The sequence below is a fragment of the Pristiophorus japonicus genome, chromosome 1, assembly GCF_044704955.1.
Source record: "Pristiophorus japonicus isolate sPriJap1 chromosome 1, sPriJap1.hap1, whole genome shotgun sequence".
Taxonomy (NCBI): domain Eukaryota; kingdom Metazoa; phylum Chordata; class Chondrichthyes; family Pristiophoridae; genus Pristiophorus; species Pristiophorus japonicus.
The window spans coordinates 2,414,799-2,428,418 of NC_091977.1; the positions used below are offsets into that span (position 1 = coordinate 2,414,799).

Here is a 13,620-nt window from a genome sequence, read left to right on the forward strand (position 1 = left end):
TTCTCTCCTGTCTGTTTTCTTTAGCTTGTCTGTATAGTTTGTGATAATTCTGGTTACAAAAGGTAATCGTGTGGTGCTGTGTCTGGAAAGGTGAGGCATCACCCCAAGGACAACGTTGTGATTCTGTGTGTTTTCAGGGAACACCTAAGAACAAGATGAAGTCAGCCATAGTAACCCTGATCATTATGATTGAAACCAGCACGAGTCGCAGGGACAACACCGAGGAATCGGTTGTCTTCGGCTGCACCGGCGGAGACGGACCGACTGTGATCACTGGAGGTGGCTCGAAGGATGGGGCGAGCATCTATCTCCATGAGGAAAGATGGCCTGAATGGCTGGAGTCGAATTCCACCTGGTATTCCAGCCATGATAAGTTCACCTATGGAGAAGCATCAATCACATGCCCGAGAATAGGGGTTACCACCTCCCGTGTTAGGGTAACAGAGGGTAAACGGGTGAGACTTAGCTGTAGGGGGCACATTCCACTGGGAAAGTGGTGGTGGCTCAGGAACTGAGCATGGACTCAGGGGACCAGACAACTGACTGGGAAAGACAAAGTAACAACACGTACCGGACGATCAGGGGTTCTCAGGGAGCAGTGAATGTGTGTTGGGATAAGTGGTGGGAATCCGAGGAAGGGATGTATGTGTGTATGTGGGGTAGTAAAAGATCTGCCCAGCGAGGGTGTCAATCGCCTTTAGCAGGCAATGGCAGGACGCCGGGGATGGGATCAGTTGGGATCGGAGTGTGGACTCCTGCGTGATCCCAAATCCCCCGAACACCATTAACACCACAGAGCTCATTTCATACACCGGGAAGCCCCCGCCCAGAGCCCCGAAGGTACAGACGACTGTAGATAGGTGTTCCACCCCCACCAGGGGTCCAGGGAATGGGTTGGTGTTACTCCCTACTGAAAACGTTTTGTTTCAGAACCTGCACTACTCCATGGCATCCGTGATCCTGAACCTGACTGAAGTCCATCTGCCTGTGTGGTGCCCGAAGAAGACATAGAAACATAGAAAATAGGTGCAGGAGTAGGCCATTCGGCCCTTCAAGCCTGCACCACCATTCAATAAGATCATGGCTGTTCATTCACCTCAGTACCCCGTTCCTGCTTTCTCTCCATACCCCTTGGTCCCTTTAGCCATCAGGGCCATATCTAACTCCCTCTTGAATATATCCAATGAACTGGCATCAACAACTGTCTGTGGTAGGGAATTACACAGTTTAACAACTCTCTGAATGAAGAAGTTTCTCCTCATCTCAGTCCTAAATGACTTACCCATTATCCTTATACTATGTCCACTGGTTCTGGACTTCCCCAACATCGGGAACATTCTTCCCTAAGCTGTCCACTCAGGCAGACTGCCTGTTGTGGGGTAACCATGTAGTGCTACCAAAAAAGGGGAGGGAGATGTTCATCTCGGATCTCCGCAGCACACACCCGGGTATTCTAATGATGAAAGCGATAGCCAGATCCCATGTGTGGGGCCCGGTATCGACTCTGACTTAGAGTCCTGAGTAGGGCAATGCAGCGTGTGTGCTCTGGGCATGTTGCTCAACTGAGAGGCACCTCTAAGTTTGTGGTCCTGGCCCTCCAGACCATGGTCGAGGATCCATGTCAACTATGCGAGCCCGTTTCTAGGTAAAATGTTCCTGGTGGTGGTGGATGTTTTTTCAAAATGGATTGAATGTGAAATAATGTCGGGAAGCACCGCCACCGCCACCATTGAAAGCCTGAGGGCCATGTTTGCCACCCACGGCCTGCCTGACACACTGGTCAGTGACAACGGGCCATGTTTCACCAGTGCTGAATTTAAAGAATTCATGACTCGCAATGGGACCAAACATGTCACCTCGGCCCCGTTTAAACCAGCCTCCAATGGGCAGGCAGAGCGGGCAGTACAAACCATCAAACAGAGCCTTAAACGAGTCACAGAAGGCTCACTCCAAACCCGCCTATCCCGAGTACTGCTCAGCTACCGCACGAGACCCCACTCGCTCACAGGGGTGCCCCCGGCTGAGCTACTCATGAAAAGGACACTTAAAACCAGACTCTCGCTGGTTCACCCCAACCTGCATGATCAGGTAGAGAGCAGGCGGCAGCAACAAAATGTAAACGATGGTCGCGCCACTGTGTCACGGGAAATTGATCTGAATGATCCTGTGTGTGTGCTAAACTATGGACATGGTCCCAAGTGGATCGCGGGCACGGTGATAGCTAAAGAAGGGAGTAGGGTGTTTGTAGTCAAACTAGACAATGGACAAATTTGCAGAAAGCACCTGGACCAAACGAGGCTGCGGTTCACAGACTGCCCTGTACAACCCACAGCAGACACCACCTTTTTTGATCCCACAAAACACACCCAAAGAATCAATGACACCACCCCGGACCAGGAAATTGAACCAATCATGCCTAAAGCCCAGCAAGGCCAGGCTCACCCAGCAGCCCTGCAGGGCCAACAACATGCCAGCCCAGCGAGGGCACAGCCAACACACTGGAACAGACATTTGTACCGAGGCGGTCCACCAGGGAAAGAAAGGCTTCTGACTGCCTCACCTTGTAATTAGTTTTCACTTTGACTTTGGGAGGGGAGTGATGTTGTGTATCTGTAAAGCATGCACTGCCATGTTCCATCACCAGGGACGCATTCCCTGAAGTCCCAAGGGATCCCAGCATCCCTTGGGGGCACTGTATATAAGCCGGCCCCTAAGGCCTGTTCCTCACTCTGGAGTGTCTTAATAAAGACTGAGGTCACTGGTACTTTAACCTCCCTGTGTGCAGTCTCATCTGTGTTAGGAACACAGGTATCATTGGCCCATCACTGACCAAGCACCAGAGTGCTTAGAAACAAAAGAATTTTAAAGATTAAAGGGAACGATAGGGGTAGCAAGACTCCTATAAAGATAGTCTCTTTTCCCACCATTCTCTCTCTCTCGCCTGCTCTCGCTCCACCAAGAAGAAGTATCAGAGGAAGAAGCGGCAGTCCCACAGAAGAAGGTGCTGAGCTGGGCGATCGAGACCAACGGCTTGTGGTGGTGAGCATGATCGCGAGTGTCCCCAGCCAGTAACCAGAGGTGTATGGGTTCAGGGTTTATCTCACAAGTGAAGCTTTTCATGACTATTTTGGGGAGGGAATGTCGTTTGGTTTAGCCAGGTGAAGGGACTTATGCGACTGGGTAATTCGTTGGTAGGGGTGGAGTTAGAGTCCGCCATAGCAAGAGGGAATCCTTGTTACAGGTCCTCAGTTGGTTATTGTACATATATCGTTGGTAACCTGATTTTACTCTCCACAGAGATAGTGATTTCGTTTAGTAGTGCATGTTTTAGCTAGTGTATGTTCGACCAAATAAATATAAGAACAATTTTTCACTAAAGCATTCCTGTCCGTGACTTATTTCATTTACACTCTGAATAATAATCCTGGGTCTAGAACTTTTGTAAGGCAGGGACGATTCGAACCGTCCGACCAGCAATTGGGCGAGGTAGAAACCGCTAACAACTCCTCAGTTTTCTGCAGTCTTGAGCACTTGGTATCGATCATAAGCCTCCCTTTCTTTCTTTTTCCTACCATGCATGCCACTTCACATCCAGGGTGTTCCAGATTTGTTAGTCCCACCCTTTCTCCATAAAGGAACATACTTACTCTGAACCCTCAGGATCTCCTCCTTCATTGCCTCCCACTGCTCTGACACTGAGATACATTCAAGCAGCTGTTTCCAGTCCACTTTGGCTCAATCACATCTCAGCTTGTTAAAATAGACTTTTCCCCAATTTAGACATTTAATTCCTGGTCTGTAATTTTCCTTTTCCATAACTGCCCTAAATCTAATTGTATTATGATCACTAATATCAAAATGCTTTCCCAAAGATACCCCTTCCATCTGCCCAGCTTCATTTCCTGAAACCAAGTCCAGAACAGGCCCCTCCCTTCTTGGGCTTGCTACATATTTTCTAAAAAAGTTCGGCACACTGCATTTTAGAAATTCTGCATCATCTACACATTTCACACTCATTGTATCCCAGTTTTTGCACAGGTATGTAGAGGTAGTATTCTAACCAATGCTTCTTTGAACCTTCCACTGTTGTCTGTAGTTTTTCTATTTTTGTTCTACAAAGTCTACTGTGGTCAGTCGCTGCCTTAGCCCTCCAAAGTCCACTTTTGTGAACTTAAAAATTGTTTAGTAACTCGCCCTGCTCCCTCTCAACCCCAATATCGAATTCAATCTTGTTATTGGCATATTAACTAGGTGTTCCCATACCATGCGATTATTGACTAATTCAGGGTCATTACTCATAGTGAATCTAATGATGCCTTTTCACTTATTGGCTCAAGAACATAATTTAAAGACTGGATCAACTGGGCTTGTATTCACTGGAGTTCAGAAGAATGAGAGGGGATCTCATAGAAACGTTTAAAATTCTGACGGGTTTAGACAGGTTAGATGCAGGAAGAATGTTCCCAATGTTGGGGAAGTCCAGAACCAGGGGTCACAGTATAAGGATAAGGGGTAAGCCATTTGGGACTGAGATGAGGAGAAACTTCTTCACCCAGAGAGTGGTGAACCTGTGGAATTCTCTACCACAGAAAGTTGTTAAGGCCAATTCACGAAATATATTCAAAAGGGAGTTAGATATAGTCCTTACTACTAGGGGGATCAAGGGGTATGGCGAGAAAGCAGGAATGGGGTACTGAGGTTGCATGTTCAGCCATGAACTCATTGAATGGCGGTGCAGGCTCGAAGGGCCGAATGGCCTACTCCTGCACCTATTTTCTATGTTTCTATGTTTCTATGTTTATTCCAGGTTGCTGTATCGAATACGCTCAAAACAGCTTTCACCAAGGGCATCGAGATATCAAAGTTTTAATTATTTCTTCTGAAGAACTTTAATCGGAATCATATTGTGGTCTCTTGTTATTTCATTTTGAGCTGCACCCAGATCCAATTAAATACAGTTCATCAAAACAAAAACACGAACATGACAGCTGCTGCCTTAATCTGTTTGCTTCGATTACGGTCATTAATATCAACAAGATCAAACCAACTAATTATCTCCCTGGAGGCTGACCACAGATATAAATGTAAGAACCTTTGAATGTAGTGGGGCGCCTGATCAGAGCTTCTTCCAGCAATGCACGGATCCCCAAAAGGTCTCGTGTTTGCCCTTTACTATCCTGTCATTGCAGCTATCGGGGTTCCAGGTAAAGCATTGTATTACTTGTTATTTATAGAAAACCTTGGTTAGATGCATCACTGTTGTGTTTACTGGTATTGTTTCTCGCTTTTAACTGTAAGATTCACCACTTTACTTGTATCAATTCTCAGAGTTGACAGTATAATTTCACTCCTTTATCCATATCTCTGCCCGTAACCGCCTATCCTTTCCCCTCTTTAACAGTGTAATTAATCCTCCGATAACTGTACCATCTTTTCCCTTTAATAGTATCATGTATTCCCTTTAACTACCATTTCTACCCATTAAGCGTACAATGTCTCCCATTTAACGGTATAATGTCGCGCTGTTAATGGGTTTGATACACATCACGTCCCTGCCATCTAACTGCGAGTGAATCATGAACTACAAACAAAAATAACTTGCATTTTTACAGCAGCTTTAATGTAGTAACACTTGTCAAGGCGCGTTATCAAACAAAGTGTGACACCAAGCCACATAAAAATATATTAAACAGGCCATTTAAAAACCAGAATGAGAATTTTTACACCGCGGTGTTGCAGGACCAGGACTCAATGTATGTCAGCGAGCAGAGGGGTGGTGTTTGAACTGAATCCGGTGCGATTCAGGATACTGGCAGCATTTATTTGATGAGCTCTGCTACGGGAGAGGCCAGCAAGGAGAGCGTTCGTGATAGTCGGATCCGGAATTAAAAGAGGCATGGATTAGGGTTTTAGTGGCAGATGAGCTGACGCAGCTGTGGAGGTGGGCACTGATACGGAGGTGGAAGTATTTGGTCATGGTGATGGAGCTGATATGGTCGGAAGCATATATCTTCCCAATATTGAACTATCCCGAAGAATATGTAGGTATGTTGTGTTATTGACACAGTTACTTTGGGTAAATTATCACCCTGTTATCAGTGAGCTCTTGCTATTGAGGGAGTGCAGCGAAGGTTCACCAGACTGATTCCCGGGATGGTGGGACTGACCTATCAAGAAAGACTGGATCAACTGGGCTTGTATTCACTGGAGTTCAAAAGAATGAGAGGGGACCTCATAGAAACGTTTAAAATTCTGACGGGTTTAGACAGGTTAGATGCAGGAAGAATGTTCCCAATGTTGGGGAAGTCCAGAACCATGGGTCACAGTCTAAGGATAAGAGGTAAGCCATTTAGGACCGAAATGAGGAGAAACTTCTTCACCCAGAGAGTGGTGAACCTGTGGAATTCTCTACCACAGAAAGTAGTTGAGGCCAATTCACTAAATATATTCAAAAGGGAGTTCGATGAAGTCCTTACTACTAGGGGGATCAAACGGTATGGCGAGAAAGCAGGAAGGGGGTACTAAAATTGCATGTTCAGCCATGAACTCATTGAATGGCGGTCATGCTAGAAGGGTCGAATGGCCAACTCCTGCACCTATTTTCTATGTTTCTATGTTTCTCTGTTTCTATGTTTCTATGTGAGTACATGCATATTCCATTGTGTTATTACACTGTTAATCTGGATACATTATCACCCTGTTATCAGTGAGTACACACATTTCCATTGTGTTATTACACTGTTAACCTGGATAAATGATCAACCTTTTATCAATGAGTACATGCACTTCCATTGTGTTATTGACAATGTTACTCTTATCGATAAGGCAATAAGTGATTAGGGTGAGCCGGCAGGAAAGTGGAGCTGAGTCCATGATCGGATCAGCCATGATCTTATTGAATGGTGGAGCAGGCTCGAGGGGCCGTATGGACTACTCCTGCTCCTATTTCTTATGTTCTTATTTATGGTCAGGATAAATGATCACCCGATTATGGAGTCCATGCACTTCTATTGTGTTTCTGACACAGTTACTGTGGATGCACTATCACACGGTTATCACAGTATATATGTGTTTGTACTGTGTCGTTTACACTCTTACTGTGGATGAACTATCACATTTTTATCCCGATGTTCATGTTGTGTTCGTGGAATTGTAATTTTGGTGAATTATCACTCTGTTATCCAGGCATACATGTAATTTTGTTGTTTATTGATTCTGTTACTGTGGTTGTATTATCACACTGTTATTCCGCTGTATTAGTAGGTCTATTGTGTATTAACTCTTACTTTGGGTGAATTATCACAACATTATCCGGTGTCCATGTAGGTGTATTGTTTATTAACTCTGTTAAAGCCTCTGTGAGGCTGCATTACTGGTAATATCTATTGTATCAATGCCACAAAGTTTTCAGTTCAATATCCACTGCGGGACTAAGAGAACAGTGTAATCGGACAGAGCACTGCAGTACTGAGGGCGCGATACTTTCTCGGATCAGACCTTATCATCTGCCAGCCTCGGTAGACCGGCCGGACATTGAAGATCCCAGGTCACTATCCACAGGAGAGCTGGGTGTTATCCCTGTGTCCTCTAAAACATTCCCAATTAAATGAATCAAACCTCAACTGTCCCTTCATCCTCCGTGGTTTGGGAATCCTTTTGCACACGTTGACTTATGAATTTTTCATCAGTAAAATAATCCTGAGCAATTCACTGGATGCGGCCGATTCCAGTCCCCAGCTGGACATTATCGCTTTTAAATGGTAGGATTTGGGCCTTTCAGTCGTTGCCAGTTTAATTGGTGATAGTTTTAATAATTATTCTTTTAAATATTTTTTGCAATACTTTTATTTTTCCCATCACATAATTTTCCTAATTATTATTAACTATTTTACTTTTTCTTGGAGATCTGTTCCTATTCTTGACTGTTTGACCTTCCGACATTGATTTCAATGCGTTTATTTGTCCCTTTGTGTTTTACTTTACATTCCGATATCGTTGATGTCTTATTTTTAATGCGGATGATTATTACAGACAGAGAAACTTGGCTCCGTCGGGTAAGGGATCGGGTTTCATCTTATGGTCAATTGTCAAAGCTGTAAATTTCACACCCAATCCTGTCAAACGGATCATTGTGCTGGGACTCGGAGTAGTAAATGTGCTCGTTCTCCCTCTCTCACGGCCTCTCTCTTTCTCTATTACAGCTAACTTGGCTGTCATTGTGATCCTGTGCCGAGGAAGGTGCGGTCTCTCCAGATGTATCACTTACTACCTGGTTTCCATGGCGGTGACGGATCTCCTGGTCATTATCACGGCTGTGATATTAAACCGCATTGTCGGTATTTATTTCCCCTTCAGTTTCATGTCCATCACCCCGGTCTGCAGTCTCAGTTTTGTGTTAATTTATGGAATCAGAGACTGTTCTGTCTGGGTAACGGTCGTGTTCACCTTTGATCGCTTTGTAGCCATTTGTTGTCAGAAACTGAAAACTAAATATTGCACCGAGAAGATTGCGGCTCTGGTGATAGGAACGGTTTGTGCCCTGAGCGGTTTCAAAAATACATTCTGGTATTTTATATATGAACCTTTGTATATAATTGACAATATATCCTGGTTTTGCAAAATCAAGTTAGCATTTTATACCTCATCTGCATGGGCCGCATTTGACTGGATTCACCGCATTTCAACCCCCTGTCTCTCATTCATTCTGATTTTACTGCTGAATGCTCTGACCGTCAGACACATTTTAGCGGCCATTAGAATCCGCAGGAGGCTCCAAGTCCGCAGCACCGTTGAGAATCAGAGCGATCCAGAAATGGAGAACCGGAGAAAATCCATCGTTTTGCTCTTCTGTATCTCGGGCAGTCTCATCCTGTTATGGTTGCTGTTCCTTATAACTTTCCTCTATGTCCGTATTGCGAACCTCAGTTATTTCTCAGGCTACAATTTCAATGAGTCAAATTTTATTCTGGAAGAAAGCGGATTTATGCTTCAGCTTTTGAGCTCCTGCATAAACCCATTTATTTATACAGGGACCCAGCATAAATTCAGAGACGAGTTAAGGAATGGGCTGAAATACCCACTAACTCTAATTGCTAAATTATTCAAATAATGACAACTGTAAAATTCACCGTAAATTGCACATTATATTGCATCGTGTACTCTTCTGGTCCATGTCACACACAACCTGTGCTCTTTGATACAGTCACTCACTGTAAGATCCAACACACCGGGGTTTAAGAAAGTATGAGGCAAATTGCATTATCGCACAATTCAATACTGAACAGGTTCTCACTTACTGTCTAATTCTCATATCAGGGCTGATTCAGGACTAGTACATTGCCACCAGCCCAGAGGTTCCTGGTGACTATCTGCATTCAGGTGGTGTATTGAGTCTGATATCAGACCTGTTCTTGAATGTTAAGAAAAACTTTTCAATGAAGGGCCGTCAATATCCCCCCTGGGACTGTTATAGATTGTGAGGAGAGGCTGCTTTCTGAAATGGGAACAAGTGGTGTCCCCGCACATTGTTCTCCCCTCACTGAACACCGCCCACAGACACACTCATATATCCATAAACAGACAGATCCACAGCAATTCATAGATGGCAAAAGAGCATTTCCATCCCGTGCGCCTGCAACTGTTCTTATAGTAGTATGATGCAATGACGGAGCTGCTTACATCATAACCACCAATCATTATCAATGGGTCTACAGCAGACCCCGTCATCGGGTCCAACAATTGCCTCGTGGTACAGAGCCTTAGCAAATGTCATGCCTCACGTTATGAATATATTCAAACACAAATTTTTATTTCTTGAAATAAATCTATCGAATTTGCACTTAAATGAATTGATACCATTCCAGGGTCTCGCGAGCGAGTCGATGCCATAGAATGAGCATCGCATATTGAATATTGTTTCTGCAGAGACGTTTTCCATTTATCAGACTTCAAGCTCAGGCCGTGTGCTCTGGTACTACTGTTCTGGTTAGTTTGAAATAGCTTGCCATGGTTTACATTAATTAGTCCCTTTACAGTCCCAATAACATCAATCATATCATCCCTCTTTACAATCCCCAATATCAATCATATTATCCTTCTTTACAGTCCCAATATCAATCATATCATCCCTCTTTACAGTCCCAATATCAATCATATCATCCCTCTTTACAGTCTCCAATATCGATCATATCATCCCTCTTTACAGTCCCCAATATCAATCATATCATCCCTCTTTACAGTCCCCAATATCAATCATATCATCCCTCTTTACAGTCACCAATATCAATCATATCATGATGAGTATGGTGAGAAAGCAGGAATGGGGTACTGAAGTTGCATGTTCAGCCATGAACTCATTGAATGGCGGTGCAGGCTAGAAGGGCCGAATGGCCTACTCCTGCACCTATTTTCTATGTTTCTATGTCTATGTTTCTATCCCCCTTTCCTATGACACCAAGTCCAATTTCCGTAATCGTTCCTCATAATTGTATCAATTCAATCTTTCTCGCATCCTTTCCATTTCTGCATATTATTTTGTACAACCATAACTGTACTGAGCTGTCTAAGTGTGGTCACACCAGTGTTTTATCTATATATATATGTTGGCAGGATTGGCTCACTGCTACGGATCAATATTGATCTATTGATATATCCCAACATTTTACATTTTATTTGCTTTGATCACTGCTGCCGAACATTGTTGCGATAGATTGAAATGATTGTCAAGTCCCTTTCATTTTTATGCTCATTGGCCCTGATTTTGATGTGTGTGGTGAATGACCGACTATCACTGGTCACCTCATGTCCCACTGCCCGCAGACTGATAGCGGGCCAGTCAGTGGGCACTTCCAGTCACTCGGCGCACTCCACAGTGGATCTGCGGCTTCTGTGAGCAGGTCAACCAGCAGCCAATCTCTTCAACCAATCCGACTGAAGAATACTCACTGAGGCATTCAAAGCAAGAACTAAAAAGCAGGAAATATAAATCACAATTATATAATTGTAAATGATGTGAAATAAAGATTGGGACATACATTTGATATTAAAGAAATTGAAAATGAGAGCAAAGATAGGAAAACTACAAAACTATAAATATATTTATTCTTGTTCTTTTAAATGTACGACATTAATTTTCTTCCGAGGGAACGAGATTGCAGACTTGCCAATTTGTCACAGCCAGAAAGAGGGTTAAGCAGTTATTATCAATTACTACGCCACTAGAAAATCAGTTAGTTTTGATTGAATAAGCCCTCGCTTTTTTAAAGGGTAAATTGTGACCAATGAGACCAAGTGTGCGCCAGAACATCGATTCCTGAGCACATTCCATCCGCGGTGCACAACAGCGCAGCCTGTGGAGGAGCAGGGTACTGCAGGTTTCAGCTGGCCATGTGTGGATGTCAGGCGTTGCTGTCAGATTTACCCAGTAATATCTGCGAGCGCTCACAGCCTTGGTGCACCAAAATCCGTGCCATTATTTAATTTCCTGTAAAGTGATGGAGTCCCCAATCATCTATCCGCTTGGATGGCCTCCTTTTTCTCCCGTATATGTAGCCTCTCCGCGACATCGACCAAAACAGTGGCCCCGAATTTGCAGTCCTGAAGACGGCGAACGAGCAGCGTTATTTCTCCTTCGCAACTGACCGCAACATTCAGGATCTAGAGCAGGCACAGCCGAATGTGAAAATCCTGAATTTGAGGCCTCTCATTCACTACTTCTCCACAGGTTGCACTGTCCTCCCCGCCGCCCTCAACAGAGCCGGCCATCAGTGTATTATCTCAAATCATGGAACCTGCCCAAAACTTTGTCTCTCATGCAGCAATTGCAATGTTACATTTCTCACTAAAATGTAGACCCAAAGGGATTAGGTGTAACTGAGGATTTAACATAACACTGACTGCTCAGCGAAGGTCATGGTCCTGACAAAACAGTGTTAAATGTGTGGATCCAACTTTGTCGATTTTAATAAATAATACAATTTTAAATAACATTTAAAATCTATATTATTTATAAAAAATGTGCTCATCTTTATTTGAAGCAGATTTTTTATCCCGCGTGAGAGCTCCAAATTTTTTACGAATGCTAAATGAATACAGATAAAGAGCTTTTAATGTTGTCCTTTTACCATTTTAACCCTACTCTGGCCCCAGGTTCTGATGCACTTATGCGTTAATGCTCTGTGCCGTCCCGTCACACTCTGGTCATGACCACTTTTGCTACACTGTGCTATTGCCTACCCATTTCTCTTTCACTTTTAAAAATTCCGTTCACCAGATAACCCCCTCCCCACTATTTAGTTTAAAGCCCTATCTACTGCCCGAGTTATTCCACTCGTCAGGTCACTGGTCCCAGCCTGGTGCTAGTGAAGCCCATCCAGACTGAACAGCTCTCTCTTATCCCATATACAAAAACAGAAATTGCTGATAAACTCAGCGGGTCAGGCAGCATCTGTGGAGAGAAACAGATTTAAGGTTTTGGGTGGATGGCCCTTCTTCGGAACCTCTTATCCCAATAATTGTGATAGTTGCCCATGAACTGAAACCCATTTCTCCCGCACCAGTCTTTGAGCCACGTGTTTTTCTCTATGATCTTATTCACCCTGTGAAAATTTGTCCTTGGCTCAGGTAATAATAGAGATGGTTCTGCTATTTAATTTAGTCACAAGATGCTTCTACTCTCTCAGCATAACCAATGTCTTTGTCCTATCTATGTCGTTGGTACCTTCGTGGACCACGACAACCAGATCATCCCCTCCCACTCCAAGTTCCTCTCCAGCTCAGAAGAGATGTCCTTAACCCTGGTACCTGGCAGGCAACAGTGCCTTTGGGACTCGCTGTCGGCTAACGATACTGTCCCTACCACTGCCACATTTCTTTTTACTCACCCAACTTGAATGGCCCCTGTACCACGGTGCTGTGGTCAGTTTGCTCATCCACCCTGCAGTCCCTGCTCTCGCCAACATAGGAAGTAAGAACATCGAACCTGTTGTACAAGAGCAAGGGCTGAGGCTCCTCCATCACTACCTCCTGAGTCCCCATACCTGCCTCGCTCATAGTCACACCGTCCTATCCCTGACCACGGACCAAATTTGAATTATTTCACCTAAGGTGTGTGACTGCCTCCTGGAACAGAGCGTCCAGGAACTCTCCCTCTCCCTGACGTGTCGCAGTGTTGAATAATAACATAAGAACATAAGAAATAGGAGCAGGAGTAGGCAATATGGCCCCTCGAGCCTGCTCCACCTTTTAATACGATCATGGCTGATCCGATCATGGACTCAGGTCCACTTCCCCGCCCACTTCCACAAACCCTTATTCCCTTATCGGTTAAGAAACTGTCTATCGTTGTCATAAATTTACTCAATGTTCTAGTTTCCACAGCACTCTGAGGCAGCGAATTCCACAGATTTACAACCCTCAGAGAGGAAATTCTGCCTCATCTCAGGTTTTAAATGGGTGGCCCGTTATTCTAAGATCATGCCCCCTAGTCCTAGTCTCCCCATCAGTGCAAACCTCCTTTCTGCATCCACCTTGTCAAGCCTTCTCATAATCTTATATATTTCAATAAGATCACCTCTCATTCTTATGAATTCCAATGAGTAGAGGCCCAACCTCCTCAACCTT

The 13,620-nt window shown here is 44.3% G+C and overlaps 1 protein-coding gene across 1 annotated transcript; it reads left to right on the forward strand.

Moving 5' to 3' along the window:
• Window positions 1–5,134: 5,134 nt before the first annotated feature.
• Window positions 5,135–9,109, forward strand: LOC139274188 (probable G-protein coupled receptor 139). Its single transcript, XM_070891230.1, has 2 exons — window positions 5,135–5,204; window positions 8,202–9,109. Exons 1-2 carry the CDS (start codon window positions 5,135–5,137, stop codon window positions 9,107–9,109), a joined length of 978 nt encoding a protein of 325 aa, XP_070747331.1.
• The last annotated feature ends 4,511 nt before the right edge of the window (window positions 9,110–13,620 follow it).